The sequence below is a fragment of a genome, unplaced genomic scaffold, assembly GCF_019419815.1.
Source record: "Pyrus x bretschneideri cultivar Hongxiangsu unplaced genomic scaffold, Pyrus_bretschneideri_v1 Contig6, whole genome shotgun sequence".
Lineage (NCBI taxonomy): Eukaryota > Viridiplantae > Streptophyta > Magnoliopsida > Rosales > Rosaceae > Pyrus > Pyrus x bretschneideri.
This window is the reverse complement of record NW_025999798.1, coordinates 6,276,615-6,304,354: the sequence shown is the minus strand read 5'-3', so window position 1 is coordinate 6,304,354 and position 27,740 is coordinate 6,276,615. Positions and strand designations below refer to the sequence as shown.

Below are 27,740 nucleotides of genomic sequence, written 5' to 3'. Positions count from 1 at the left end.
GCTTATATGAGCTCAATTAATGGAGGAGGGTATGGTAATAAGTTAGAATTAGAGTGGACCAAAATTCGATTTCCTTCAATATAACCAACAAAAATGCTGAATTTTCAAAAATTAAAATTTAATTTATACAGTAAATGCAATAATCAAACACCGAATCACCTCGTGCCAAATGTTTATTTTGATAAAAAAAAAAAGAAAAGAAAAATCAAACAGATAAATTATGTGTCATCCAGTTTGTAACACTGTTATACAAATACAAACACAATCAAACCTGGTGGGCCAAAATCCATAGCAGCCCATGTTTATTTTGGAAGCTTAGGTATACAAATACAGATACGATAGTCGTTCCCGACCCTCGCAAAGCGAAGAGTCGTGTTGGCTTGAGCGGCCCTAGATATACATATAAAAATCAGATATAAAATATACTCCTATCTACGTGAAAAGAAATGGTCTATGTATAACCAGAGTCACTATAAATTAATACATGTAAACTATAACCTTAGCTTGAACCAAACTTCAAGTGTTCCCACCGGAATGGCTCCAACACGAAAACAACTTCCGGATTGCTTTTAAAGAGCAAGGCCACGCAAACGCAGACAGCAGCGACAGCCACCATTGACAGCATTGCCGGCCTGTACACAAGTGACCGTGTGGTGCTATAAGCTGGTTTATGTTCACATAACCTGCAGTGTCGTAAGATTGCTTTTATTTCATTCTTTTCAGTTTCCAAGCTGGCTACTCTTGATGATTTATGCGCATCCGATTGCTTCTGCTTTCCATTTCTGTCTAACGTGAGGCCAGGGATGTCAAGCACCACATACCCCCTTTCCAGTGTATTGCTGATTTTCCGCTGAACTATATGGACATAGGAGTAGCGGCTTCGAAGGCATGCATAATCGTATGGTGTCAATCCTCTGCTGTCTCGAGCGTTTTTCCATGCTTTAATTCCCACCTAAAGAAAAAGACGCCCATATCAACATGATGAATGGATTATCTGATGCTAAAGAAATTTCATGACGGCAGTCCTAAACACATGCTTGAAAGTTGAAACTAGAACGATGAAACGAATCAAAATTCATTTATCGTCAAAAAATTTAACAGCAGTCCTATTTGATTTCAAGTTGAATGTAGAATTTGGGTGCCTGCTTTCAGCTGTGAAAGAGTTAGCATGCATTTAGATGTGGGGCGCTGCTTTCTTTCCCAATTTGAATAGTGCATTTAACTTTTCTACGGTGATTTATGTTTCATATGTTTCTCAAGCCAAAGAAAATACAAGACTGCATAATTTGTATAGGATTGGTTAATTGAAAATTTGAAATACAACTCAATAACTGGAATCAGTGTATTTTGTTTAGGCAGAAGACAGTGGAAGAGCTAAAGAGAGAGCTCAAAGTCAAAGAAGACATGATTGCAGATCTAAAATCCGTGAGCAACCTGACATGCTTGAAATTAGAATGAGTTAAAAGTATCAACACACGTGTGAAACAGTATGAGAACAGACACAAGTCAACTGTAGGAGCAAGAGGTCAAATGGGTATGGAGATGGGATAGAGGTTGTAGCCAGCGTAAAGTGATTTCTACATAGAATTAGAAGAAAAATATATTATGTTGCAATTCGAAAAAAGAGAGATTACCTTTCCAGGATCATCCGTTAAGGCATCCAATACTTGCTCACAGCCATCAGTACTGGCGGCAATATGAAGAGGAGTCAACCCCATGGGCCCAACAACATCAGGTTTAAACAAGAAACTGTTGCCATCCCTGTCAACTTGTTCCTTCTGCTCAGATCCTGTTAAACCTGGGACAAATCTTAACAAGAATTCCACCATACGCCTGCTATTGATTCGCACAGCTCTGTGGAGGAGGCCCATATCCAGTAGTGCAGACTCAAGGGAAGGATGCTCTCCAGCGTCGACAGTACCATCAAACAGAATGCCCAAGAGTTTCTTCACCACAGCACACCAATCATGGTCAATGGAGAACTCCATGAGCAATCTGAACCGTCCAGAGGGAAATGTATCTAGATTGGGATCCAATTGACCCAGTCTAAACTTAACGCGACTTCTATGTAGGAGCCAACCCAATTCATGTATAAAGTCCAAGGCTTGGTTCTTAGCTTCCACTTTTTCAGGTCCAGATTGGATATCATCATCAGTCTCGGACACCTCAATCACATCTTCCAGCATACAAATCTCAGAGCATACTTCCTGCTCTGCAACTATAAATGGAAAGAAGCTACTGCTAAGACCATGATCTTCAACCTGACATAAAAATTTGACCAATAAAATGAGAACCGTCGATTTCAGTTAAGGCACTGTCTTGAAACAAATCTATACTCAGTATTCATAAGAAAGATTTATAAACAAATTCTGGACTTATAAAATACAGCTTGTTCAAAATGCACATTACAAGAGGAGGAAGGGGGAAAGGGACAATTAGGAATATGACAGCACCTCAATGAATCCTCGCCCAGTAACATTTGGTATAGAGCAGGAGAATTTAAGGCATTGCTGTTCGTCATCCTCAACAGTGCTATCCGCATCATCCAACAAGTCATAACAAGTTTCTTGAGCCAGATACTTCCCTTCTAGAGCACAGAGTAACCTGTCATGACTCAAGATCTAGAATTTAGTATTTCTTCTGTTATCCTATAAAACTAGAGAGGAATATTGAAAACAAAGTAATGACGCATGAATGAAAGATGAAAGAACCTTGTGGTGGAACTAGAAAGGTTAAAGCCTTTTACTACAAATTCAGCTCTCTCAGATAAGGAGATCGCAATTGGTTTGATGCATGATATCCTGCAACTTTTATTGCTTTTAAGAGGCAAGGGTGTGTCTAACACAACTTCACCTGCAGGATGGACATAACTAATCAAAATGCTTCTCTCTTTTTTGGTCAATCCTCATTATGTACTAGAAATAACAAAACAAAGCATGACCAAAATCAATAAAGCATAATGGAAAACTAAAACAGCAAGATTCTTCTATAGACCCTAAATACACAAATGTGTACACAGAGAGAGAGAGAGAAAGAGAGAGAGAGAGAGAGCAAACCATTGTATGTAAATGCTACAAAATCTTGCACCCTTGTATACACCCATCCTGTTCTCCAAAAAGGATCATCCGCAGCATCAAGAAGTGTTTTCAAACTGGATCCCAGATGACAACAGAACTGTACGCAAAAATAATTATAATAAGATGTAAATCTATCATAATTAAGGACTTGAAGAAAAAGTCTTCCCCATACAAGAATCTGCCATCCACAGTCGAGCATACCTCCTCCCACGTGGATTTTTCTAGACGAAGGTAAATTGTCAAAATGATACAGCCCGGCCTTATGTAGCTTTCAATGTTGGTAGGGCTGTGAGATAACCAGTCAAGGATCTGGATATTCAAATAATTTATAAAAATCATGTAGTCCGTGGAATGAAACACCAAAATACTTTGAAAACTAGAAAAATCAAAGGAAATATAGTACCTGTGATCGCAGAGCAAGTGGAAGTTCATTAGGGTCTTTTCCAAATAGTTTAAAAACAATTCGGTCTGTGTGACTCTGATATGTGGCAGAAAAAGAGCGGTCAAGAAACATAAAATTGCAGATACATTCTACATACTGGCCTTTTACATAAATAATGCATGTTCCATTAGGACTGCTGTAACCACCAATTAACTTTAACCTCACTTCTATTAACAGCATCAAGAAGACGCATACACAACAAGTATGTGTGTGTGGTTGCGCTTGTAAACTGCCATATTGGTTTGAAGGAAGATATAACTGATCTCAACTTTAAGTCACAATTGAAGCATTTCTTACATATATCCCATAAACAAGCAGCGAGCGCACTTAACCTCGCCATTAATTTGACAATCCATGGATAGATACACAGACACGTTCAGAACACAAAACATGACTGCCTAACTACTCTCAAGGATAGAACAAAGCTATTCTACTATCCAAACAAAAGACAAGTTATACGCCGTATAATGATTAATGACAATTGACATATTAATCCCTGTTCTCAGGATACAAAAAAAAAAAAAAAAAAAAAAAAAAAAGACGAATTACAGTGGGCTGAGCATCATCCACGACAAAGGCATTTTTAAGCATTATATTACCAAGCAATTCTATATGGAATAGATGCAATTACAAGGAAATACCTGAGCTTCTCCACTAGAACTTGATGGTGACTGAGTAGAAGTTAAGTCTGAATTCCCGCTTGTCTGAGGTGGACTTGATTTATGAGAATCACGCTGCATCCATGAAGGAAAACCAAGAGATGCAGTGCCTGGACTTGCAGGAACATGAGAATTCCCTAGGTTCTCTACATAGTCCTGTGAATCATCGTATGTATTGTTTAAATCAATGTCATTTAACTGGAACCTTCTACTTGCAGCTTCCGGTGTAACTGATTTGGATTCAGAACTGTCTCTTGACACAGGTAGTATCGGACAGTGTCCTTTAGACCTTAAAGGGTCCTCAGTATTAACACCAGCATTCATATCTAGAACCTTTCGTGCAGTCTGGACAGATGTCCCACTGTTAAATAAACCTTGAGATCCCTGCAGCAATGTAGATATGTTTCTTCCATCAGCCGTATCAGCAACATTGGCTAAGCTCCTCAACAAATGAGATACGACATCCTGATCCTTTGTTTGATCAGAACTACTAGCTGCAATTTATAAATGGCATAATATGTGGATTCAAATAAGTCTGAGATACAATGTTTCACTAAGACAGAAGTGTACAATGAATAAGGCAAGTACTTACAGTGCATATTTGAGAGTATTCTCAGCAAGCTAATCAATAGATAACTGCTTCCGCTTTCATTGTTTAAAGAGCCTCCATTAACTGCAGTATCAGGATGTGCTTTTCTTCTCCTCCTATTATGGCCAGCCAAACGCCTACGGCAACTTCTCTTCCCTTCATCAAACTCTTGAAGAGCATGAAACCTGTCCATGAGTGTCAACCCCATTACACTTAATTCAACAAAAGAAAACTTCTGCAGAACTCAACAATACCAAAAGAAGATTGATGAACAGCCATGGACAACAAACGCATGACAAAAAAATTTACACAACCAAACTCTGTATTTCAAGTTAATTCAAGAAAATCGGGGAAATGTTTCAACCAAACAATGAATAACAATAGGATGGAACCAACCTGCTACACTGTTGACAGAACCGCTGCATAACACTTCCAACCAGCGCTTTAGTTGCCTTAGAATGCATATCACAGACCTTATGCCTCCGGTGATAATCCTTGGCATTGCTAAGATCAGCCTTACAGTCCTCCACCTGACAAACTGCACGGTTTGAAGTAGTCCCAATTGTCTTTGTTTTCTTCCCGGTTTGTACTTCTTCTTCCATAATGGGGTAAGTTTGCCCGCCAAGTTTAAGATTCAGAGACGCAGCTTCATCATTCAACTCTCGGTTTTCCACAAAAACATCCCTTCTCCGTTTCTCCAATTCTCTTTTATCTTTCTCATTCCCCGGACTGATATTATCCGAACCAGAAGAAGAACTGTTGGACAAACCAGCATCCGACGGAGTTTCTGGCCTGGCCGGAAACAACTGCCTACTCCTACCATCAGATGGTGTAGAATTCAATGGACTAGCAGTAAAAAGATCACCATCCCATTTAAAATCATTCAAATCCCATTCCAAACTCTTTTTCCCAACCCCCTTCAAATCCGGCACCATCACACCACCAAAATTGCGAGCCTTTCCTCCAAATTCAGACTCCATAGATCAAGATACAAAAAAACCCAGAAATGTTACAATGCCCCCTAGTCAAACTCCACCACATACAAACACCCAATTGAACAATAACAACAACAACAACAGCTCAGAGATAAAACTATAAATTTCACCCCAAAACAAAAAGTCAATAACACTACAGCCCCAGAAATTTCTGGAAATTGTTCTTTCCAAGAACCCCAGAAAACCAAGAACAGCACAACAGCATATCAATGGAGCTAAACTACAGGCTACAGCTGCCCAGAACCCAAAATCCACCAATTACCCAGTTTTCCTTTCAACATCTCAGTACAAAATACCGTATTTACAAGCCCATAATTACATCCTAGTCAATGCTTTCAACTCCATGGAAAGAAACTTGAGCTGAAAGAACTGAAAGACCCAATCTTTTTTTGTGGAAATAAAGAGGAGAGAGAGAGAGAGTAAAGAGAGAGAAACTTGCCGGCAGGTTGGTGAATTGTTGGGAGGTGAGCTGCGAAGTGAGAGCCGACGAAGAAGTGGCTGAGATCGCAGATGAGGCAGAGGGAATATAGGCCCCGGGACAAAGCTAATCAGCGCATGAAAATTAGGAAAAGGTTAGGAATAAGGCTCTCTTACAGTGTAAATGCGGTTTCAGTGGGGAGGGGGAGACAGAGAGAGAGAGGTGGTGGCCTCAAATGACGTGTCTCCTTTTGATTTCGGTTAGAAATTAACGTTACAAGTTACGAGGTGTATTATTTTAATATTTAAAGGGTTATTATACAAAATGATCTATGAGATTTGCATGATCAATAGAAATAGTCATTGAGAAAATCAATAGAAATGGTCATTGAGATTATCCATCATTCATGATTTTGGTCCTTTCGTTTAAAACAATTTAGGACAATTTTCAATTTTTTATAACTCAATCGTTTCTTAACCAAATTCGACCCATAATATATCAAAATGAAGATAGGAATGTGTAGAATAAGATTATACCTATTTGGAAGCCCAATGGTTGCTGGAGATGGCCGAAAAATAGATTGAAAGGTGATTGGTCTGCGGGAAAACTGGAAAATTCGTAGGAAACTGGGTAAACTTTAAACATTCATACTTCTTCAATACTCAACCAAATCGAGTGATTCAAAAATGAAAATAATACTTCTTGACAAGACAAAGAGAATGGTACCTTTTTCGAAGGCTAACTCGCCGTGATTTGGTCGAACAACAGCTCGAAAGTGGCTAACCATTTTCAAGTTAGCCAATTTTGAGCAGTTTTCCGGTCAAACCATGGCGATTTAGCAGTAAAGAAAGATTCCATTCTTTTCGTCTCGTCGAGAAGTATGATTTTCATTTTTTAATCACTCAATTTCGTTGAGCATTGAAGAAGTTAAGAACGTTTAAATTTACTCAATTTCCGGCGAGTTTTCCGGTTTTCCCGCGGACTAGTCACTTTTCAGGCTATTTTTCGGCCATCTCCGTCAATCATTGGGCTTCCAAATGGTATAATCTTGTTCTACGCTTTCTTATCTTCACTTTGATATATTATGAGTCGAATTTAGTTAAGAATCGATTGAGTTACGAAGCTTTGAAAATTGCCCAAAGGGTTTCTAACGAAATGACCAAAATCATGGATGGGTGACAATCTTAAGGACCATTTCTATTAATCATGCAAATCTTAGGGACCATTTTGAATAATAACCCATATTTAAATTAGCATTATTTCATTTTATTATAAGTGACATATAAGTCCAATTCTCGTCATATTATTGCTAGTTTATTGTGAGATTTAGCTCATTCTCACATTAGTGTAAATAATATAATTTGTTCAAAATAATAATAATAATAATAATAAGAGATGATCATATTTTTTTTTTATTACAAACGATATATTTTGTTAAATTATATATTAGATTAGTTATCGACGGAATTTGAACTCACACTGTCACGTAAAACTTCAACATCTTTCGACTACTATGGTATAGAGCCACTTGCAAAGATGATCATATGTTAAACATGCCTAGTCCGTTAATATTAGGCTTAATATTAAAAAATCTACGTAATATAATTTAAATGAAACAGTAGTTTTCCGTGAACGTGGTCTTAGTACACCGGAAATTGTTCCATTTCCAGATCAAGATTTAATGATTGAATTATTGGCAATTAAACCAAACAAAAAGGTTCAAAACGACAAAATAATTGAAGAAGACTAAACAAGGTAATAATTGTGTACACTATGTAAGAACCATGAATATGACTTATTGAAGTGGACAACAATCCGATGTCAAAATATGAGTCAACGTGTCTCTGTGACTGGACTCCTTTTCCTATTATATTATTAGCCTGTAAAATCTATTTTTCTGCTTTTTTTTTTTTTGCTAGCTAATATTAGACTTGGATTGGATTTGACCAAATTAAAAATATTAGGAGAAAAACAACCGTTTGATCTAATTTTGGTCCAATTTTATTCATAACGTTTGAGTTGAATAACTTAAAAAGTTGTCTCACAAAAGAACGACACTCACGTATCTAAGTATTATCATCCTACGTGAGTATGAACTCCTAAAGCACAAAGTTCCAACCTTTGTGAGACGGCCTTACCCCCTCATGAAGGAACGTGATAGGTATTTGGTCACCACCCAGCCTTACGTAAATACAACTCTCAATGCATAAAGTTTAGCAAGAGTAGTCTTACCTGCTTATTAGTCAAACTGCTGTACTAAATATTGTCTTCTGTTTAAGAAAGCCGTTTAAAAGCGAAAGAAATTTCAAGTCCGAATCTTCTGCCTCGTCGAATACAATGTTTGTAGGTGCTTTTGGACGTCATGCAGCAATATATTGCCTCAACAATTGGTAAATAGTTCTATTTACGTCAATCTTTCCCTATACATGCTTTATATGAACTGTCATTAATACATACAGCGCAACACCTCTCGTGGAAATCTTAACGGATACGAAAACTGGTACATTATGTTCCCTATAGAGTTATCGGTTTATACATATGATTAACAGAAACGGCCTAAAGCCAGAGTAACTAAAATTTGAGACGCGTAAACTGCCTTAGCTCGGTCCATACTTCAAGAGTTCCCACCTGAAGGGCTGGAAGACGTAAACGACTTCAGGCGAGCTTTTGAAGAGCAAGGCCACGCAAACACAGACAGCAGCAATGGTTACCATTGACAGCATTGCCGGCCTGTACACAAGCGACCTTGTGTTTCCATATGCTAGTTTCATTTCACATAGCTTGCAATGTGCCTGCATTGCTTTCATATCGATCCTTTCGGTCTCCAATCTGGAGACTTTTGAGGACTTATGCCCATCTAATTGTTTCTGCTTGCTGCTGCTGTCTAAGATAACGCCAGGGATATCAAGCACCACGTGCCCGCTTTCATGTTTCTTGTTGATTTTCCGCTGGACAATTTGGACATAGGTGTAGCGGCCTCGCAGGAATGCATAATCATTAGGTGTCAATCCTGTACTGTCTCGAGCATTTTTCCACGCTTCAATTCCCACCTAAAGAAGCAAAGATATCAACATTTGTATGCTTGAAAATAGAACGATTTGAAATATCAGCATTCATGTGAGACACAGAATGAGCTGACACAAGTCATTTGTATGAGCAAATGGTCAAACACGTACGGAGAAAAATGGATGATGATGCAGACCCGTTCTGATTTTTACATCCAATTAGAAAGAAAACTGTCAAAGAAGACAATGAGAAATTACCTTTCCAGGATCATCAGTTAAGGCATCCAATATGTTCTCACATCCATCAGTACTGGCTGCAACATGAAGAGGAGTCAATCCCATGGGCCCAACTGCATCGGGTTTAAATAAGAAGTTGCTGCCATCCCCGTCAACTTGTTGCCTGTGCTCGGATCCTGTTTTATCTAACCCTTTGTCTAGGACAAATCTTAACAAGAGTTCCACCATAGGCCTGCACTTTCTTCGCACGGCTCCGTGGAGGAGGCTCATATCCAATAACGCAAGCTCAATAGAAGGATGTTCTCCAGCGTCAACGGTACCCTCAAGGAGAATGCCCAGGAGTTTCTTCACTACAGCACACCAATCACGGTCCATGGAAAACTCCATAAGCAACCTGAACCGTCTAAAAGAAAATAGTTCTAGGTTGGGATCCCTGTGGCCAAGTCTAAATTTAGTGTGACATCTGTGAAGGAGCCAACCCAATTCATGTACAAAGTCCAACGCTTGGTTCTTGGCTTCCAACTTTTCAGGTTCTGTCTGGATATTATCTGCAGTCTCAGCCACCTCAATCGCACCCTCCAGGGTACAAATCTCTGAACATACTTCCTGCTCGGCAACTATAAATGGAAAGAAGCAGCCGCTGAGACCATGGTCTTCAACCTGAAATAAAAATAAATAAATAAGTAATGATAAGCACACTTCAAAGGAAATATAAAAGATATATTAGGAATGGAACAGCACCTCAATGAGTCCCCGGCCAGTAACAATGGGTATAGAGCAGGAGAATCTGAGGCACTGTAGCTGATCATTTGCAACGGTTGTATCAGCACCATCCATCAAGTCATAACAAGTTTCTTGGACTAGATAGTTCCCTTCCAGAGCACAGAGCAGCCTGTCACAAGCTAGGACTTAGTACTTTCCCAGTTATCCTGATAGTTATTAATTCAGAAATAACATATGACACTGGAGTGGTCTACATAATGAAGCTTGAATGAAAGACGAAGGATACCTTGTGGTGGCACGAGAAAGATTAAACCCCTTTACTACAAATTCGGCTCTTTCGGATAAAGAAACTGCAATTGGTTTGATGCATGATATCCTGCAATTTTTATGGCTTTTCAGAGGTAAGGGTGTGTCTAAGACAACCTGACCTGCAGGACAGACATAACTAATTAAAATGTCTTTTCTTTCGTAACACAACTATTTTGTTAAATCACTAAATGCGCTAGAAAATACATGAATGAATAATTAAGAGAGAGAGAGAGAGAGAACAAACCATTGTACGTAAATGCTACAGAATGTTGTACCCTAGTATACACCCATCCTGTTGTCCAAAAAGGATCGTTGGCAGCATGTAAAAGTTGTTTCATAATGGATCCCAGATTAAAGCAGAGCTGCATGCAAACATAACAATTAAGGACAAGAAAAGAGATCTCACTGATACAAGGTCAGCAATCAACATTTTGGCATCAGCACAGAAGCATACCTCCTCCCACGTGGATTTTTCTAGACGGAGGTAAACTGTCAAAATGATACATCCTGGCCTTATGTAGCTTTCAATGTCTGTAGGACTGTGGGACAACCAGTCGAGAATCTGGATATTCAAAATATTTCATAAAATTGTTGTATGTGCGAGAAAACACAAGTTACATTGTGAAGAATTAAATCAAGGCACCAAATATTACCTGTGCTCGTAGAACAAATGGAAGATCATTTGGATCTTTTCCAAAGAGTTTAAAAACAATACGGTCCGTGCGACTCTGAAACATGGCAGAAAAAGAGTGGTTAAGAGATGTAACAGTGCAGTAACATTTTACACACTGGCCTTCATAATAAAAAATATTTAAAAAAGGATACTCAATTCTAACTGCCATAGCATGCAACCTCCTGTAGTTTAACTACAACTCTATAAACCTTATCAAGCAGAAGCATACGCACACATTTATACATACAAGGCACTATACAAAAGAAGAGAATCCATCTCAACTTTTACGTCACAACAGAAGTATTTATTAGGTATGCCGAGTACTTCATGTTTTTTCAATCAATTGGCTAGACGGACAAGTCAAATGCAAAGCATTGTCACCTAAATGCCGAATTAAAGTGAGAACAAAGCTATTCTTTTATCCAACAGAAAAGGACAGGCTATGGCATATACAAGCATTAATATATCGAGCAAAACGAGGAACGAGATGCAAGTACAACAAGAATATACCTGAGCATCTCCACTAGAACTTGATGAAGTTGAGCATGAAGTCCCACTTGTCTGAGGTGGGCTAGACTTTTGCGAATCATGCCGCATCCATAAGGGAAAACCATGAGCCACTGTCCCTGAATTTACAGGGGCATTAGAATTCCCTAGGTTGTCCAAATGGTCCTGGGAATCGTCATATGTATTATTTAAATCAATGCCAGTTAACTGCATCCTCCCCGTTGTAGTTTCTGGTGCAACTGATGTGGATGGAACACTGGCTCTTGAGGGAAATGGCTTGGTGGCATTTAGACCTGAAACAACTTGTAGACCTCCATGATCTGCATCAACTGAAGATATTCTCCTGAAATCTGATGCAGGTACTGTAGAACACTGTCGTATAGGTCTTGAAGGGTCCTCACGATTAACATAGTCATCCATTTTAGAGGCTGAAACAGAAGGCTTACTTGGTTCACAGCCGTTGGAAACTGTATCTGGGACCTTTTGTGCAGTCTGAATTGATGCCCCGCCATTTAGTAAACCTTGAGATGCTGTAAGCAATGCAGACATGTTTCTTCCATCAACGGTACCAGAAAGATTGGCTAGATTCTTCAAAAGATGAGATAGCAAATCCTGATCCTTTGTTTGATCTGAACTATTAGCTGCATTTTAGGCATCAAAAGTGGAGTCGAGTAAGACACTTATGAGAAGAAAAACAAACACAAACATAATCAATTAAATATTATAATAACATGATCGCTGAGACATAATTTCCTAAATAACAATTCCTAATTAGAATTCCCTTTAATAGCCCATCCTTCATGCATCCTAGAATGTGAAATATGGTCAATCCAACAATCAGAGAAAGAAAGTGCAAAAAACAAAGGTTCATAGGATGAAATTCAAGCACACAAGGTGTAATCTGGATTATAAAAATTGAAATATTTTCGACATGAAGGTCTGCACAAAATTCTAACTTTCTATCAAATCAACCTCTGAAAAACTGAAAACTTTTCATGCGTAAGCATCAATATTCAAATTTTCATCAAATTAAATTCAGAGAAACAAGCACTTTGTCATTTATACACAAAAATAGAGCACCTTAAGCAGTTAAGGACTCATCAAGTGATATGTCGTATGTTCACAAATAAAAATTTATGAATGGAGTTATTAAATGTTTATTGACATAATCATTTTGCTACAAGCCCCAATCAAATAATGACAAAACCTAAGAGCAAAAGACCACAAGAACTTTGACATCAGTCTATGGCAATCAACACACAATCCGGTAACCACTTAACATATCAATTTAATGTCTGGCAAAGCAGCCAAAAATTGAATGTGCAATAAGACAAAGATTTACAGTGCATGTTGGAGAGTATTCTCAGCAAACTAATCAATAGATAACTGCTTCCTCTTTCATCATTCAATGAGCCTCCATTAACTACGGTATCAGGATGTGTTTTTCTTCTCCTCCTATTGTGGCCTGCCAAACGTCTACGACAACTTCTCTTTCCTTCATCAAACTCTTGAAGGACATGAAACCTGCCCATGAGTATAACCACATTGCAAATTCAACAAAAAAGTTCTGCAAAATTCGACTATACCGAACACAGTGATGAACAACTATGGACCCAAATCATGAGAGCAACAAATAATTTTTTTTTCAAACTTACAAATCAAACTCTGTATTTCATCTTCTAGAAACAATGTATATAAGAAAGCGACGAATAAATGGCGTGGAACTTAACTGAAGAAAATTTTGAAATATTTCTCACCATACAAGGACAACCATAGAATTGAACTAACCTGCTACACTGCTGACAGAACCGCTGCAAAACATTTCCCACCACCGCTTTAGTTGCCTTAGAATGCATATCACAGACCTTATGTCTTCGGTGGTAATCCTTGGCATTGCTAAGATCAGCCTTACAGTCCTCCACCTGACAAACTGCTCGGTTTAAAGTAGTCCCAACTATCTTCGTCTTCTTCCCATTTTGTACCTCTCCTTCCATGATTGGGTAAGCTTGCCCACCAAGCTTGAGATTAAGAGACCCAACTTCATCATTTAGCCCTTCATTTTCTACAAAACTAGCCCTTCTTCTTTTCTCCAGCTCTCTTTTACCTTTCTCATTCCCAGGACAGATACCATCCGAACCAGAAGAAGAACTGTTGGACAAACCAGCAGTGGAGGGAGTTTCCGGCAGCCCAAGAGGAAACAACTGCCTGCTCCTACAATCAGATTGTACAGCATTCAAAGGACTAGCAGTAAAAAGATCTCCATCCCATTTCCAATCATTCAAATCCCATTCCAAACTCTTTTTGCCAGCCCCCTTCAAATCCGGCACCATCGGAACATAGAAATTCCGAGCTCTGCCTCCAAAAGCCTCCATAAATATTCCACAAAAACTTCAGAATTTTTATAACGCCAATAATCCAATTCCACGAGATATAAATCCCCAATTCAACGAATTAAAACAAACCCAGATATGAAACCTTCGATTTCACCCAGAAATCAATAAGTTTACACTACAAGACCATATCTTTCTGGCAATTATTCTCTATAGGTTCCCCAGAAATCCAAAAGCAGTACACTGTAGACCACATATCCACAGGGCTAAAACAACAGCTGAACATCTGCCCAAAATCCACAAATTTCCCACTTATGCCCTCAAAATCCGCACAAAATCAACACACTCAAAACCCATCAATTCCATCACAGCAAAGTTCCCAACTTTACAAACAAAAAGCAGCTTAAAATTTCAGCAGAAATAAATACCAAAGCAAAGAGAGAAACCTGCCGGTGACAGCTGAGCCGGTGAATTCTCTCAAGAGCGGCGGAGGATGTCTGAGATCGCCGGAGGAGGAGAGAATATAGGCAAACCAAAGCAACACATAAAAATGAGGAAAAGGTTAGGAAAAGGCCCTATCTCTGTGTATAAATGCGGTTTCAGTGGGGAGAGAGAGAGCTTTCATGGCATTTATTTATTGATAAAATTATATGACGCAGTGGGGGCAAAGGAATCTACGCCTACACAACCGCGTGTACGTCTGTAAAAAAATACCAACAGAGCTCTCGTGCTGTGTTTCTCTCCGTATAGAGAGAGAAAGTGTACGAGAGAGAGTGTGTAGAGAGAGAAAGTAGAGAGAGAGTGTGCTCTGTACTGCTGTGGCCAATGGAAGTTGAAGAGCTGATTGGTAATTCAGAAACGTTTCTGTTTTTTTTTTTTTTTTTTTTTTTAACTTTAATTTTTATTGATCGAGTGAAAAAAAAACGGGGGGTTTCCAGCAGAAGACGAGCGGAAGTGAGTGACCGGAGTTTTAAGCTACGGCTGCGTGCAAGCGCGACAGATGTCCAGGATTTTACCGCGACTTTTTCAAAATTAATAAAAATAAATAACAGCCTTCCCCAGACAAACCCTTTTTTTTTTTTTTTGTTTAAGATTAAACACGTAAAAAAAATAATTGGTTCAACTAACTACCAACATTAATGGACAGAAATAGTCTTTTAAGCTTAAAACCAAACCAACCCGCCGACACCTATGAAGACCAAATCATTTTAAATCAAAATTTCAAAAACCATTTTCATACTAGAACCAACAAGTTTTTCGTCTCATAATATCTCTTACATCACACACTACTTACGATAGTAATGTTGAAAAAGCTCTGCATTTTAACCATAACGCAATGCACGGAAAATTAAAAATCATATGCATTAGGGTACTAGTTGATCTTATTATCAATTTTCTTTTGAGTTTCAATCACAATGAAGTGTGAGAGATGCAAACGTAAAATAACTTTTGGGTAGCACTTGCTTTGTTAAATGCTAACATGTAAAAGTTTTACATGAGGTATGCAAACAATACCACACCTTATTTGAAGCAAGAGAAAATGGGATATATTTGACATTCTTTTTGAAACGGTTAAAAATACTTTCAGATAATTGAAAGCGATTAATATAGTTTGAAAAAAAAAGAGAATTAATATAGTTTGAAAGAAGAAGAAAAAACTTCTAAATACTTACAAGTACGTTTTACTGCTTTCTAGAGGTAGATGCTCCAACAAGATGTACTTGAATTTTCGATAAAAATTTGTAGCGTTTTCAATAAAAATGTGTCTTACAAAAACGTCCCTTGACGGATCTGTATTCTAGCTATCTTGCAACTAATTTACCTCAAGTTACTTTGGGAGTGATGATGTGAACAATACTAGCAACTTGGTTAACTTAACCACAAATTCTTAGATTTCATAACTTATTCGTAGGACAATGTAAGATGATAAGAACTCATCGAAGCTTAGTGTTTTTTGTTTCGTACAGTGGGGTTGTTTCTTTCTTCCTTGTAGCTATCATTACTAACAATATGTCACATTCTTTTAAAAATTACCACCTGGCTTCGCTTAAGCCTGCCTAGACGCTAGGCAACTAGTCATCGCTTTGATTAATCCTTGGACGTTTGAAAACTAAGAAAGAGCGTCTAGACCTGCGTAGGCGCTCGCCTAGTTAATAACTCTCATTTAGATAGAAAATAGATAACTTTCATTTTACATTTTATTTTTTCAATAAGTTGTAAGAAACTTGTTGAATATTGGGATGAACACTCATTATATATTTATTCCCCATGTTTTCAGTTCTAATACTTTATAATTTGTATGCCGTTCCATTTTCCAATTAATGTATCCCAATACAATTGTATTTTTTTAAAGTATAAGTAGATATTTATTTATATATTATATAAAAAATTAATTAAAAATAAAAAATTGCCTAGACCCCCCTAAGCGACAGACCTCTACCCGCTACCAGACTAGTACCTTTGAAAAACTTGTATATATTAGTTTACTAAATTCACCTCGACTTTGGGAGAACAACAGTGCATTTGGCCAAATCATGTAAATTACTCTCATGATCGACAAAAAGGGTGGAAAGCCACCGTCTTGTGGACCATGTTAATTTAGTATTATAGCGAGTACTCTTCTGTTGCCTTTGGGGATAACCATGTGATAGGAACCCATCCACTGCATCCAAGGTACGAGTACGAGAGGTTTCTTGGTTTTTGTGACTTACATATACACCTCAAATTCTAAGAAAAATAAAGACCTTATCTTTTGATATATAGAGAGTTGCTTTGCCCACAAACACACGTTACGATCGTATGTCAATTATACATCCGTCAGTTACAATGAAACTCACATGAAGCAACAACTAACAATCAATCGTCCGCCTTCGTCTAGTAAAAGTTGAGATCGTAGAACTTGTTAAAATGTAAAGCACAATTTGTGAAACTATTGACCTTAAAAACTATCAAACTCACTTGCGTGTAAACCAAATAATTAAGAGATAATTGCATCATTATGATGAATGCGGTCGTGATAACTCGCCATCGAACTTGGTCGATTAGTAGAATGATGTGGTAGTAGTGTCAAAAAGGTTGTTAGTCACTGTGAAGTTCAGGATCTTTTGCACCAAGTTTAGCCACATCGACTATATTTGTGAAAATATAAGTGCGCTGATCAGTTCGTTGTTAAACTGTAAGGATACTTGTACTCGAAAGAGATAAATGTCTTGATGGTAAATGTTGTTCAACTGTCAGAATGCCAAACTCTGAAATGTACCAAGAGTAACCAAGCATAAAACACTTCACTTGGTTGGAAGCTAGTGAAGTGACCTCGTTCGGTTAAAGAATCAAGGACTCCTCGTCGGCTGAGACTTGGATAGATAATCAACCGAGCTTGAAGTAGTTAGGAGAGTGGAGAGTTAGTGATTTCTCAAAGTGTGAGTTAATGAGTTCTCTGAGTGTGAGAAGTGTTCGCCTAGAGCAAGATTTGCGCAAGGCATATTTGTGTGTTAAGTTGAAGGTTCACTTCTCGTTACACGGTCTCTTGTATTTATAAGACTTATACGCTTGAGCGTGTTGTAGAGTCCATACCGTGGCTACCAAACGCCTTTTGATGATAAACCGAAACCATCTTTATCTTAATTAACATTGAGCATTCTATTGGGAATAATATTATCAAATTGACCAAAAAGAATAATATTATCAAATTGGCCAAAAGGATAATATCATAAATGGATGGAACTATCTTTTATCTTTTCTTCACTCAGCCAAGTTGGAAAATCCTTGTCATCACTTGAGTAAGTCTTTATCAACAAATGGATCTCCAACAAACAATCAGTAATGGATAATGCACGGTTTTCTCTATTGAATTCAAATCAGCAATAGTAATATTTAAGAAAAATATTAAATTCAACTGCCTCAATTAAACAGATCAATGATATAAAATCGGATCCAAACAGAAACACATTATGTTTATGATTTAGCCTAATTTATGTTTTGGACCAAAATATATAAACTGAGAGAATCAATACACAGAAAAGACCATTAGGTGAGATAAGACTACGTACTACTACTATTGGATAAGAATAAAGAGGCTTTTGTAACAAGAATGGCACATTACATTCGGCAAACCCGATTCTTTTGGTTTTCTCGACCCGATTTACTGGTTCAAATGTCCACTCCTAGGTAGTGAGTTAACAACACCACAAACTTCTGGCTTTAGTTAACTTCAAAGAAAATTATGAAAAATGTTTGAGTTCTATTATAAAATTAATTGATAATATGGGTATTAGTGTATCTTATTTGTCCATGCAAGTTTCCTTCTTTGTAATGTAGGATTAATACTCTCAATACGTCTCATCATGTGACGAATTTTTAAGTCTAGCACATAGACAAAACAAAATGAGTGATGTGAAGCATGTATAGCTGTTGGGCTTCACACATGAAACAACATACTTTAATATCATGAATAAAATTGAGATTTCAATATAAAATTAATTCATTATATAGCTAGTAGCCCAACTTACAAAGACCTTATGTCTATTCATATCTAGAGGGTTGTTTTACATATCTTCACACAAACACACGTGCATGAACGACTGTCCATCAATTATACATCTGCACCAAATAAAGTGAATGCCTCAACAATTGAGAATCATCTACATTCCAATTAATCTATTGTACATTGAAACCTTCAATTTTGTCAACATAATTATTCTACTTAATGTAAAGGGAATTATTATTAGCACTTCAAAAATCTCATTTGGCACTCCAAACTTTCTATAATTAGAAAGAAAAATACACTTGTGAGGAGTGTAGAATAAGATTTTTGGAGTGTTAATAACAATTCCCAATGTAAAACATACATTTGTGAAAAATATTATGTTCATAATTTAACCTAATTTCTATTTAGGACCAAACAATGGCCACTTATCAATTGAGAGAATCAATTGAAACAAAAGGGTCAGTGCGATAAGACTACCACTGCTACGTACTACTGTAGGTGTTGGAAGTATAAGAATAAGGAGACGGCTTTTGTTACACAAATGTCACATGTTGTACGTTGGTATTTCAAAAGAAAGAGATGAATACTAAACTCAGTCGTTCATTATTTATAAATGCATCGACATTATACCGTCACCAGAAGCGGTGGGGTGACCGACTAGCCCAACACCTACCTTGGTTGGTGTTGGGTTTGCAGAACCAATGGGGAGGGAGAGCAGCAGAAGATAATACTATACAATGTCTCATGGGTTCACACACTCATCACAATGCAAACCTCTCTGTCTGTCTCTGTCGATCGTATGAGAATCCAAATAACTGTGCATATGAATATGATGCGGTCCCAGAGAGACCAAATGGTTGGCAGCTCATGTGCATGTTATGGAGGATGGAGCCTATTCCGGAACGTGGGCCAAATGCTACTGTCATGCATCCAATTGGGAGATGATTAATTAGGAGGTCTTTCTTCCTTCTTACTCAGCTTAATCATTATTATTTAATTTAATTAAAATTATATTAATTAATTTCAAGCTCTTTTGCGAGTGTAGGAGGGACCGAAGAAACCTGCTATGTCACCAAACTCATGCATGTTAGAATATTCAAAACCCTAATCTTATTTAAGTTTTAAGTTTCAAATTAATTTTGATTACATTAAAAGAGACGTATGTTCACTTGTATTTGCACATGGGTAGGGTTATGGCCAACATGAGGACTGCAGGATGGGTACATTACATAATTTGTCAATATTTGCGTAAAGATATAATTGTTACTCATAACCTTTCATTTTGTACACCAAATGGAGCCTACAAGATTTATGTGAACCAATATTCATATATTAACGACTGGTAATAACTTATACAGTTGGTTGGTTGATATGTACCATTTACTTTGTAACAACCCAAGACTAGCTTGGATTGGAACAACCTATGGAAGATTTTTGTGGACAAAAGATATTTAGTTCTGCTAGGGCATGCTAGTGTGAAATGGGCATCATAGAAGTGACAGTATTATTGTTTTCCTGAAGAAAAAGTAGCAAATAATACTAAAAGCGACCATTATTCATGCACAAAAAAGTGGACCAAAATTGCCTCCAAAACAGGAGGAAATGGTCATTGATCGATTTGGTCAAAGATTTTGAAGCTTTAAACCATACTATTGTTTTTTTAAGAGTTTTTAAGGCCGTCTGGATTCAAATTCGAATCTTCTATCACTCTAGTAAATTAATAACAAATCCTACAATATTGTTGAAAATGAAGAATTAATCTTGTAATCATATTAATAAATTGTTTCGTGTTGTTTGACAAAAAAAGTCTTCCAAATGATGATTGAATTAGGTCATGATAATCAAGGTGATCAACTGAATTCTGGCGATGAAAATTGAACGGCCGGATCCATGCATGGATTGGAGTGGTGGCCCCCACAAAGTTGAATATTTCCATCAAAGGGCAAAAGTTTTGTCGATATGGAAATTGCAGGAGGTCACAAGCACAAAGGGAAAGGCAGATCAGGTCATCTGCATCCTTCATGCACACGAAAACCCTAGCATCTCATCTTGACTCCATGTTAAGACCGTTACAGATAACGACGTAACGCCTCCCAAGTCCCAACCCTTTTAGTTAACTTTCTCATCCCATTAGAAAAAATTTCTTGGTACAAGCTTTGTATCTTGACATGTTTATCTTTCATTGCGACGTCACCTGACAAAATACGTAATAAGAAATAGATACATATATAATATGAAACCGTTCTGCAAAAACTTTTCTAACAAACAAGAAAAGAAACTCTTATATATGTAATTCAAGTTGTTCGATTTATTGCAGTTTCACTCTCACATGCATAAAAAGAAGAACTTCGTTGCAATCTAAATTTTGCATCTAATTATACAAAATAGAATTTTTTTGGTTTTGAACACATATGCAAGATGACCAACTAGTCATTAGTACAATAGTGATACTTCTCAATGTTAGAAGAGATTTTAAGTTTGAATTTCTTATCTCCTCGATAAAAAAATGAAATGAGAAATGATTGTCACACATACTTTTTTCTCCCACACACAAATCTTGCTCATTTCTAACCTTTGAATGGAATAAAGTAAATAACTAAACTAAACAGGAATATGCAGAAAAAGAGAAAAAGATATATAGATTTTCCAAACATATACTGTTATACAGGATTAGAATTCCAAAGGTAAAAATGAAAATGAAAAGTACAGACTGGAAAATGCCCATGTAAGAGATTGCAAAAGGTTGGGCTTGCTACTTAAGCATCAAATTTAAAACTTGACCCTGGAAACTACGTAGACCTTTCTCTGGGCCCAAAGGAAAACCATGGGCCAAAATTATGAATTTGTTATTGGGCCTTTATTTAATGCTTTACAATATCTGAGGTGCAGAACTCATATCACAACCAACGCAGACGTTATTAGAAATTTTAGAATGTGAACATTCAGTCTAAAACCAACTCATAATAGAGGCTAGAGGTCTAAGATAATTTAAACAATAAGGCAATGTTTTACTTTCTGAGGTGGGATTCAGGCTCTCAACAATCATATGTTCGGAGAATAATCGTGTCAAATTGCTACATTTCCACCAAGTTGTCACTGGTCATACCCAATGACAATGGCGGCATGACTAGTTAGCAATCGAAAGCACGCATGGTATCAAGTATCACAATTATCTCCCAAATCATCTTTCACAACTAACAATATATATTGTTTGAATATGAGGTGTATTTTAGCAGAATGTTTGAGTTCATATTGTTTTGAAAAGTATAACGGAACAATATATGCTCATTATTAAACTAAGACCTATTGTTAACATTGAGAATTTGACCTAGAGGAGAAGGTCAACATTGAAGAGTGGCTTCATGGCTTCTTCATCGGTTAGATTGATTATTGTTATGTAAATTAGTCAAATCTTGGCGAGCTAATTATTGTTAAGATGCTAATTAAGCATGAGGAAATTAGATTCCTCCACTTCTTGTTAATAGGTTTTACGCTTCGTTTGGTATTGTTTTTTTTTTTTATATCGAAATTTGTTTCACTTATAGTTAAGCAGTAAAAAGTGTTTGGTAAAAATAAAATATTCTACTTATTTTAAAAACAATAGTCTCCATACAACAATATTTAAAAGAAGCTTATAGGTTGTTTTTAATACCTTCATTAGTTTTTTAAAATAACATATTTTATCCTTCTGCACACATTTAACCCTTGGAGAATAAAATGATTGCCACCACCTACCACTATAAACACTAACCTTACATCACCGCCACCGCCACCGCCACCACCGTAACCACAACCACCACCACAATCACCATAACCACAACCGCCACTAGTGCCATCACAATCGTTTGATTATATATATATATATTTAAAGCAATTTTACACATATTGTTGATTGGTACGTTTATTTTCATATTCAATTTAAAAAGTTAATTGTGTGTTAGTAGGCATGTACATTCTAAGCATTACTTGAAGTGGCATGTATAGAACCAGTAAAACAAATGAAAAATGCTTCAAAACTTTTAGTTTTAACCAAAAATCATGTTGTAAGTTTATTTAATGGTTAGTACAAAACCCACTTTTAAATGAGCACAACTTAAATGGCCCAACCTAAATAACAAGTTGATTTGTCTATTTTGTCCCTAATGGTTTTAGGTTAACTTACGTTAATTAATCTGTTAGTTTAGTTATTTTGAAATTAGCACAATCGACTGGAATGACTTTGCTTTTGCATTGCAGAGTTCTTCAATCTGTAGATTTTGAGAATCGATTTTTGTGAACTGGACGAAGGTTTTAAGAGTCGATTTTTTTGAAATCCTGATTTTTTTTTTTTTTTGTTCGTTTAGGTCTTTCGAAGTAAGAAGTATTCTTCAATTGAAGGTTCATTGAAGGTTCTTAGGGTTTTTTTTTTTTTTTTTTTTCCGAAACTAAAGGTTCTGGGATTTTTTTTTTTATTTATTTTTTTAATTTTTGGATTTGTGATCTTCGTTGTTCATTGTTTTCACTGAAGTTTTGTAATTGATCACTGTTCTTCATAATTTTGGAGGTAATTGGCATTGCATCACAGGTTCTGAGATTCTAGTTTCATAGTTTTTCAAGTTTTTGCATTGACTGATATATTTTGTCTTAATTTGTGCTCAAATTACAATATATCGGGTAGTTGATTCCTTTTTTTTTTTTTTTTTTTTTTTTTTTTTCGTTTGAAATTTTCAGTTTTGATCTTGCTGTTTTGAAGAATTTGCAGGTAAGTCTTGATTTATTCATCACGCTGGATGTTTTTAATTTTTTCATAAATAGTGGATGTAGTTCTATAATAGTTTATGAAATAGTTGTTATTAAAGTACTTTTTAGCTTTTTAATTTTGTTTTCTGATGTTTTGTTTTAGAAATATTGTTAGTTTTTGGTTCATTTTATATAAATATGATTTTCTGAAACAGTTATTGTTTTGTTTTACAATATTGGATTATTAAATAGTTGTTGTTGTGTTTTACATTTTGTTGTTGTTTTTTTGATATATGCATATAATATTTGTGTACTGATTTGTAATTGTTTGTTTGTTTTTTTTTTTGTTCATTAGTTATGGAGAATTGTAAACCAGCTCAATTTACATATGATGGGTTATCCGTTGTTAGTTCTATTTCATCAACTTCTACATTCGATTAGATTTGTATTGGTATTTGTTCTAGGTTTAAGGGTTTGAGACTTGGTTGGTTTGAGTTGCGATATGCTTTGAAAGAAGATTCTATTTGTCTCCTAGATTATGATGTCGACGTTATGAATATGTTGAAGGTTCTTGATGTTGTTGGAAAATCCAACATAGAAATATTGGTTATTGATAAATGTGATGGTTCTATAGTTCAATTACCTACGGAAAACATATCTTCATCTTGTCGTACATCAAACTTAAGATTGTTGTTAGTGAAAATGATCATTTAGGGAAGTATGGTTCTTGATAGGAGCATATTTATGCGACTTTGTTAGCTTGTTTTCTTGCATTTAGTAAGTTAGTTTCTATTTATTATAGTGATTTAAGCTATTTCCATGTATTTGTAGGTTTAAATGACAAAGTTGGCAAGAAAGTGCAATTTGGAGCTATTTGGAGCAGTTTTGGGCTTGGAATGGATTGCATATGCATGGAGCAAGGTGGATGAACGAAATTGAAGATCAAAAGAGGCTAGGAATGTGCTTAACATCTGGAAAAATTAAAAAGGATAAGGAATCAGCCATGAAGAAGGAAACATTATCCAAATTACCTTATCTTATCTAAACCTTATCCAACCTTATCTTATCTTATCCTAACCTAATTTTATTCCACCTTAATTCCAGCTACAAAGAGGACTCCTTTTCACATTAAATCACCTAAATATCAGGTTCTAGAAGCCCTATTTTCGTGCCCTAAGTTTGTGCCACATATTTCATCCCTTTCCTTCTAGAAATCTGCCACAATACCCTTTCTAGAAGGCCTATTCCTTGCTGCAGGTTTTTAAATCCCTTTCCCCCTTGGTCTCTGCCGTGTAACCTTAGTCATTTTCCCTTAGGATTGTGCAATCCTTTTTCCTTCAGAAATTGTGTGATCCCTAGCCTATAAATACCTCATTATGCCGCACAAATCAGAGCACCACCCTCTACCACAATTTCACACCACACCATCCACCACACGTGGAGTCGTGCTTTCCATTCAAGACGTTGGATTGTTGGAGCGTTTCTAGGTGTATTCTATTCTTTGTTTTCAATGTTTAAATTTAATTATCCTTGCTTTGCGAACATGAGGAACTAAATTCGTTTTAGTTAGAGGTGAATTCAAAGCCATGAACATAAATGTGATATGAATTGATTTCCTCCAGTTATTGTTTCGTAAAACATGAATGCAATTTACTTATATGTTTGATTGATAACTTATTCTTGTATGTTGATTAAGGAGGCCTACTTAGTTTGCATGCATGAATTTGATGCTAAAATATAAGGGAATTTCACCTAATCGTTATGAACTTATATTTACAGGTAGTGGAGGTTTCTAGTCACAATCGTGTTAAGTAAGTCCATGGCAGGAGTATCATGCAGTTCATAGTTACGAATGCCTTGTCAATGCTTATGATTTTCACAAAGCTTAATGATCTTTGATTGTATCTCTATTATGTTGTTCATGTAGGGAACTTGATAAGAATAATTTGGTTGCCGATGCGTATTCCATCCAATTCAATGAATTTAGGAAAATATGAAAGTTAATTTGTGCTTTTCACGATTTATTTGGGGCGTTGTCATTCATGGTTTATAGGAATAATAACTAGAAATCGATTTATATGCATATGTGTCATGTGTGGAGAATGACCATCTAGCTAGCCTATCACCCATCAATTCACCCCAATTTCATGCAACTTAGTTTAAGTTTACAATCTGCTTGTTTTTACCTTAATTTTGTCCAAAATCCAATCCCCCTTTACTTGGTTGTGTCTTTTAGTTAGAATATGTCCAAATTTATGTTTTTAAGTGTTTTGAGTCAAAGTTAAGTTAGAATTCGTCCAAATCACCCTTTAGTGTCTAGATTGAGTTTATTTGATTGTTTTGTACTGTTTTGAGTCTTTTTAGTCTGTTTTGAGTCATATAAGTCTAGTTAAGAGTCTTAGAGTCTAGTTTAGTGTTTTAGAGTTTAATTTGAGTAGATTAGCATCCCTTCTAATCCCCGCCCTAGAACGATCCCTACTTACACATACTACAATTATAGGGTTTAATTTGTGTGTTAGAATATATCACATCAGTTCTCATTGTATCCATAATTATATGTCATGTGAATGAGATAGTTATATAGAATCTGAGGGTCAAGTTTTTAGAGGAAGTTGTGTTGATTTCCGAGATATGGTGAAGAAGTTTTATGTTGAATGTGGTTTTGAATTGAAGTATTTGAAGAATGAAAAGAATTGCATTAAGGCTGAGTGTTCTAGGAAGGAATCTGATGGTTGTTTTTGACGTGTGTATGCATCCAAGTGTGATATTAATAACTTTTTCATTATTCGGAAATTGCATAATGTGCATACGTGCAAGGGTATGATTCAAAAGAAGAAAAACAAAGTTGTTGGACTGCAATTTGTTGCTTCTCTCATCAAGGACAAGGTTTAATCAAATCCTCTTATTAAACCGAATAAGATTATTTCAAACTTAAAACAGTTTTTTGGATTAGATATTGATTATGCTACTGCATACTTTGGCAAACAGAGGACAGTTTTTGAACTAAATGGTGATGATGCTGATGCTTATAAGTTCTTGCCTTGGTATGTTGAATATGCCCATTCAAGAAATCCCGGTTATGTGTTTGAGCTTGAAGTTGTACCGGAGACCAATAGATTTCTTTATTTGTTTATTGCTTATGATGCATGGATAAAAGGTTTCATGTTTTGTCGCCCGATGTTATCATTGATGGTACTTTTATCAAGAGCAAATACAAGGGCACACTTCTATCTTACTGTGCAAAAAATGGGAACGACGGTGAGTTAATACTTTCGACTTTACATTCAATATCATTTGTTCTTTTGTTTTTGTTTTTTTGCTGTGCAAAAACTTTTCATAAATAGTCGAATCACAATTTTAGGAAATAGTGCCATGACATTTGTAGTAGTAGTTCTATCACAGTTTGATAAGTAGTTGACAATTGACTTTATTTATTTCTTTTTGTTGTGCATATATATTTGATTTTATTATTAAATAAAGGAAATAAAAGTTGCAGATATACTCCAAACACAGTTTAAGAAATAGTTTAATCGGAGTTTCAGAAGTAGTTTATATTTTGATAGTACATTTTTCCATTTTGTTGTGCAGAGATTTTTGAGGTTGCTTATGCTATTGTTGATTCATAAACGATAGCAAATTGGAGATGGTTCTTGTCAATATTATTTGGTATATTGAGGCCTCAAGATAGGGTGATCACGTTTATGTCAGATAGACATAATGATATTTTGAAGAGCGTTGCAGAATTCTTTCCTGAGTCTCCACATTCATTTTGTATTGTTCATTTGAAACAAAATATCAGTACTTTATTTCCAAAGGCAGCTGGTGAGGGACTAAAGAAGAAAATGATGAATCTTTTAGCAAATTGTGCGTATACATGTACTCCATCTGAGTTTGATGATTGCATTGCGGAATTCAAGAATAACGGGCAAGGACATGTGAATAATTTTGTCTGATTTACCAAAAGAGAATTATGTTATTGCCCATTTTCCTGGTAAAAGATGGGGATCGATAAACAATGCACTTTCAGAATCTTTTAATGCTATAGTGTCGAATAGTTGTTGTATGCCACTTATGGATCTTCTTAAAGATATTAGAGTTCGGCTAATGATTAGTATAGCTGAGAAGAGAATTTTTGGTCAAACTATTCATACAATTTGTGTCCAAAGAAAGAAAATGAGATGAAGTTGCTGTTGAAGGAAGGCATGTATTGGAGGATTAGTCGTTTTGATGAAGATGTTTTTGAAGTTAGGACGGAATGGAATCGGTTTGTTGTTTGTTTGGACGATAAGACATGCTCTTGTGTGCAATGGCAGCATAATGGTTTTCCATGTTCTCATGCATTGCAAGTGTTGCAACATGATAGTCATGAAGTATACGAGTATGTTGATGATTATTGGAAAACAAACCTTTATCGGCAAACATATCAGTTTGTGATGCATCCATTTTCAGATTTGGATAAGCCGAATGTTGATACTATCATAAATGGTGTAAGGCTTCCAATTACGAAGATTCCGTCTGGAAGACCAAAGAAAAGTAGGATTAAATCTGCTGGTGAAATTAGCGAGACTTAA

At 36.2% G+C, this 27,740-nt stretch overlaps 2 protein-coding genes across 3 annotated transcripts; one reads left to right on the top strand and one right to left on the bottom strand.

Annotated features, from left to right (window-relative positions):
• Positions 1 to 194: 194 nt before the first annotated feature.
• Positions 195 to 14,842, bottom strand: LOC103944679 (squamosa promoter-binding-like protein 1). Of its 2 annotated transcripts, XM_048571565.1 has the most exons (20): positions 13,423 to 14,842; positions 12,977 to 13,158; positions 11,638 to 12,275; positions 11,108 to 11,182; positions 10,909 to 11,016; positions 10,699 to 10,816; positions 10,432 to 10,573; positions 10,164 to 10,314; positions 9,444 to 10,082; positions 8,835 to 9,230; positions 5,164 to 5,741; positions 4,771 to 4,952; positions 4,161 to 4,672; positions 3,481 to 3,555; positions 3,279 to 3,386; positions 3,057 to 3,174; positions 2,712 to 2,853; positions 2,454 to 2,604; positions 1,635 to 2,261; positions 195 to 952 (listed from the first exon to the last, which is right to left on the bottom strand). In XM_048571565.1, the coding sequence occupies exons 1-20, from the start codon at positions 14,004 to 14,006 to the stop codon at positions 500 to 502; spliced, it is 5,979 nt and encodes a 1,992-aa protein (XP_048427522.1). In that variant the 5' UTR covers positions 14,007 to 14,842; the 3' UTR covers positions 195 to 499. The 2 variants fall into 2 exon arrangements, with proteins under 2 accessions (XP_048427522.1, XP_048427521.1); XM_048571564.1 differs by lacking the exons at positions 195 to 952; positions 1,635 to 2,261; positions 2,454 to 2,604; ... (5 more) ...; positions 4,771 to 4,952; positions 5,164 to 5,741 and having other exon boundaries at positions 8,556 to 9,230; positions 13,423 to 14,250; positions 14,411 to 14,814.
• A 12,505-nt stretch (positions 14,843 to 27,347) lies between these two features.
• Positions 27,348 to 27,740, top strand: LOC108867053. The gene has a single exon (XM_018646820.1). The coding sequence runs from the start codon at positions 27,348 to 27,350 to the stop codon at positions 27,738 to 27,740; it is 393 nt and encodes a 130-aa protein (XP_018502336.1).

Coding starts and splice junctions, on each gene's coding strand:
- LOC108867053 (XM_018646820.1), top strand. CDS start 27,348: ATGAAGTTGCTGTTGAAGGAAGGCATGTATTGGAGGATTAGTCGTTTT.
- LOC103944679 (XM_048571565.1), bottom strand. CDS start 14,006: ATGGAGGCTTTTGGAGGCAGAGCTCGGAATTTCTATGTTCCGATGGTG. Junction 10,315..10,431: donor CTTTCTCGTGCCACCACAAG/GTATCCTTCGTC, acceptor AGCTTGTGACAG/GCTGCTCTGTGCTCTGGAAG. Junction 4,953..5,163: donor TTCTGTCAACAGTGTAGCAG/GTTGGTTCCATC, acceptor ACTCATGGACAG/GTTTCATGCTCTTCAAGAGT.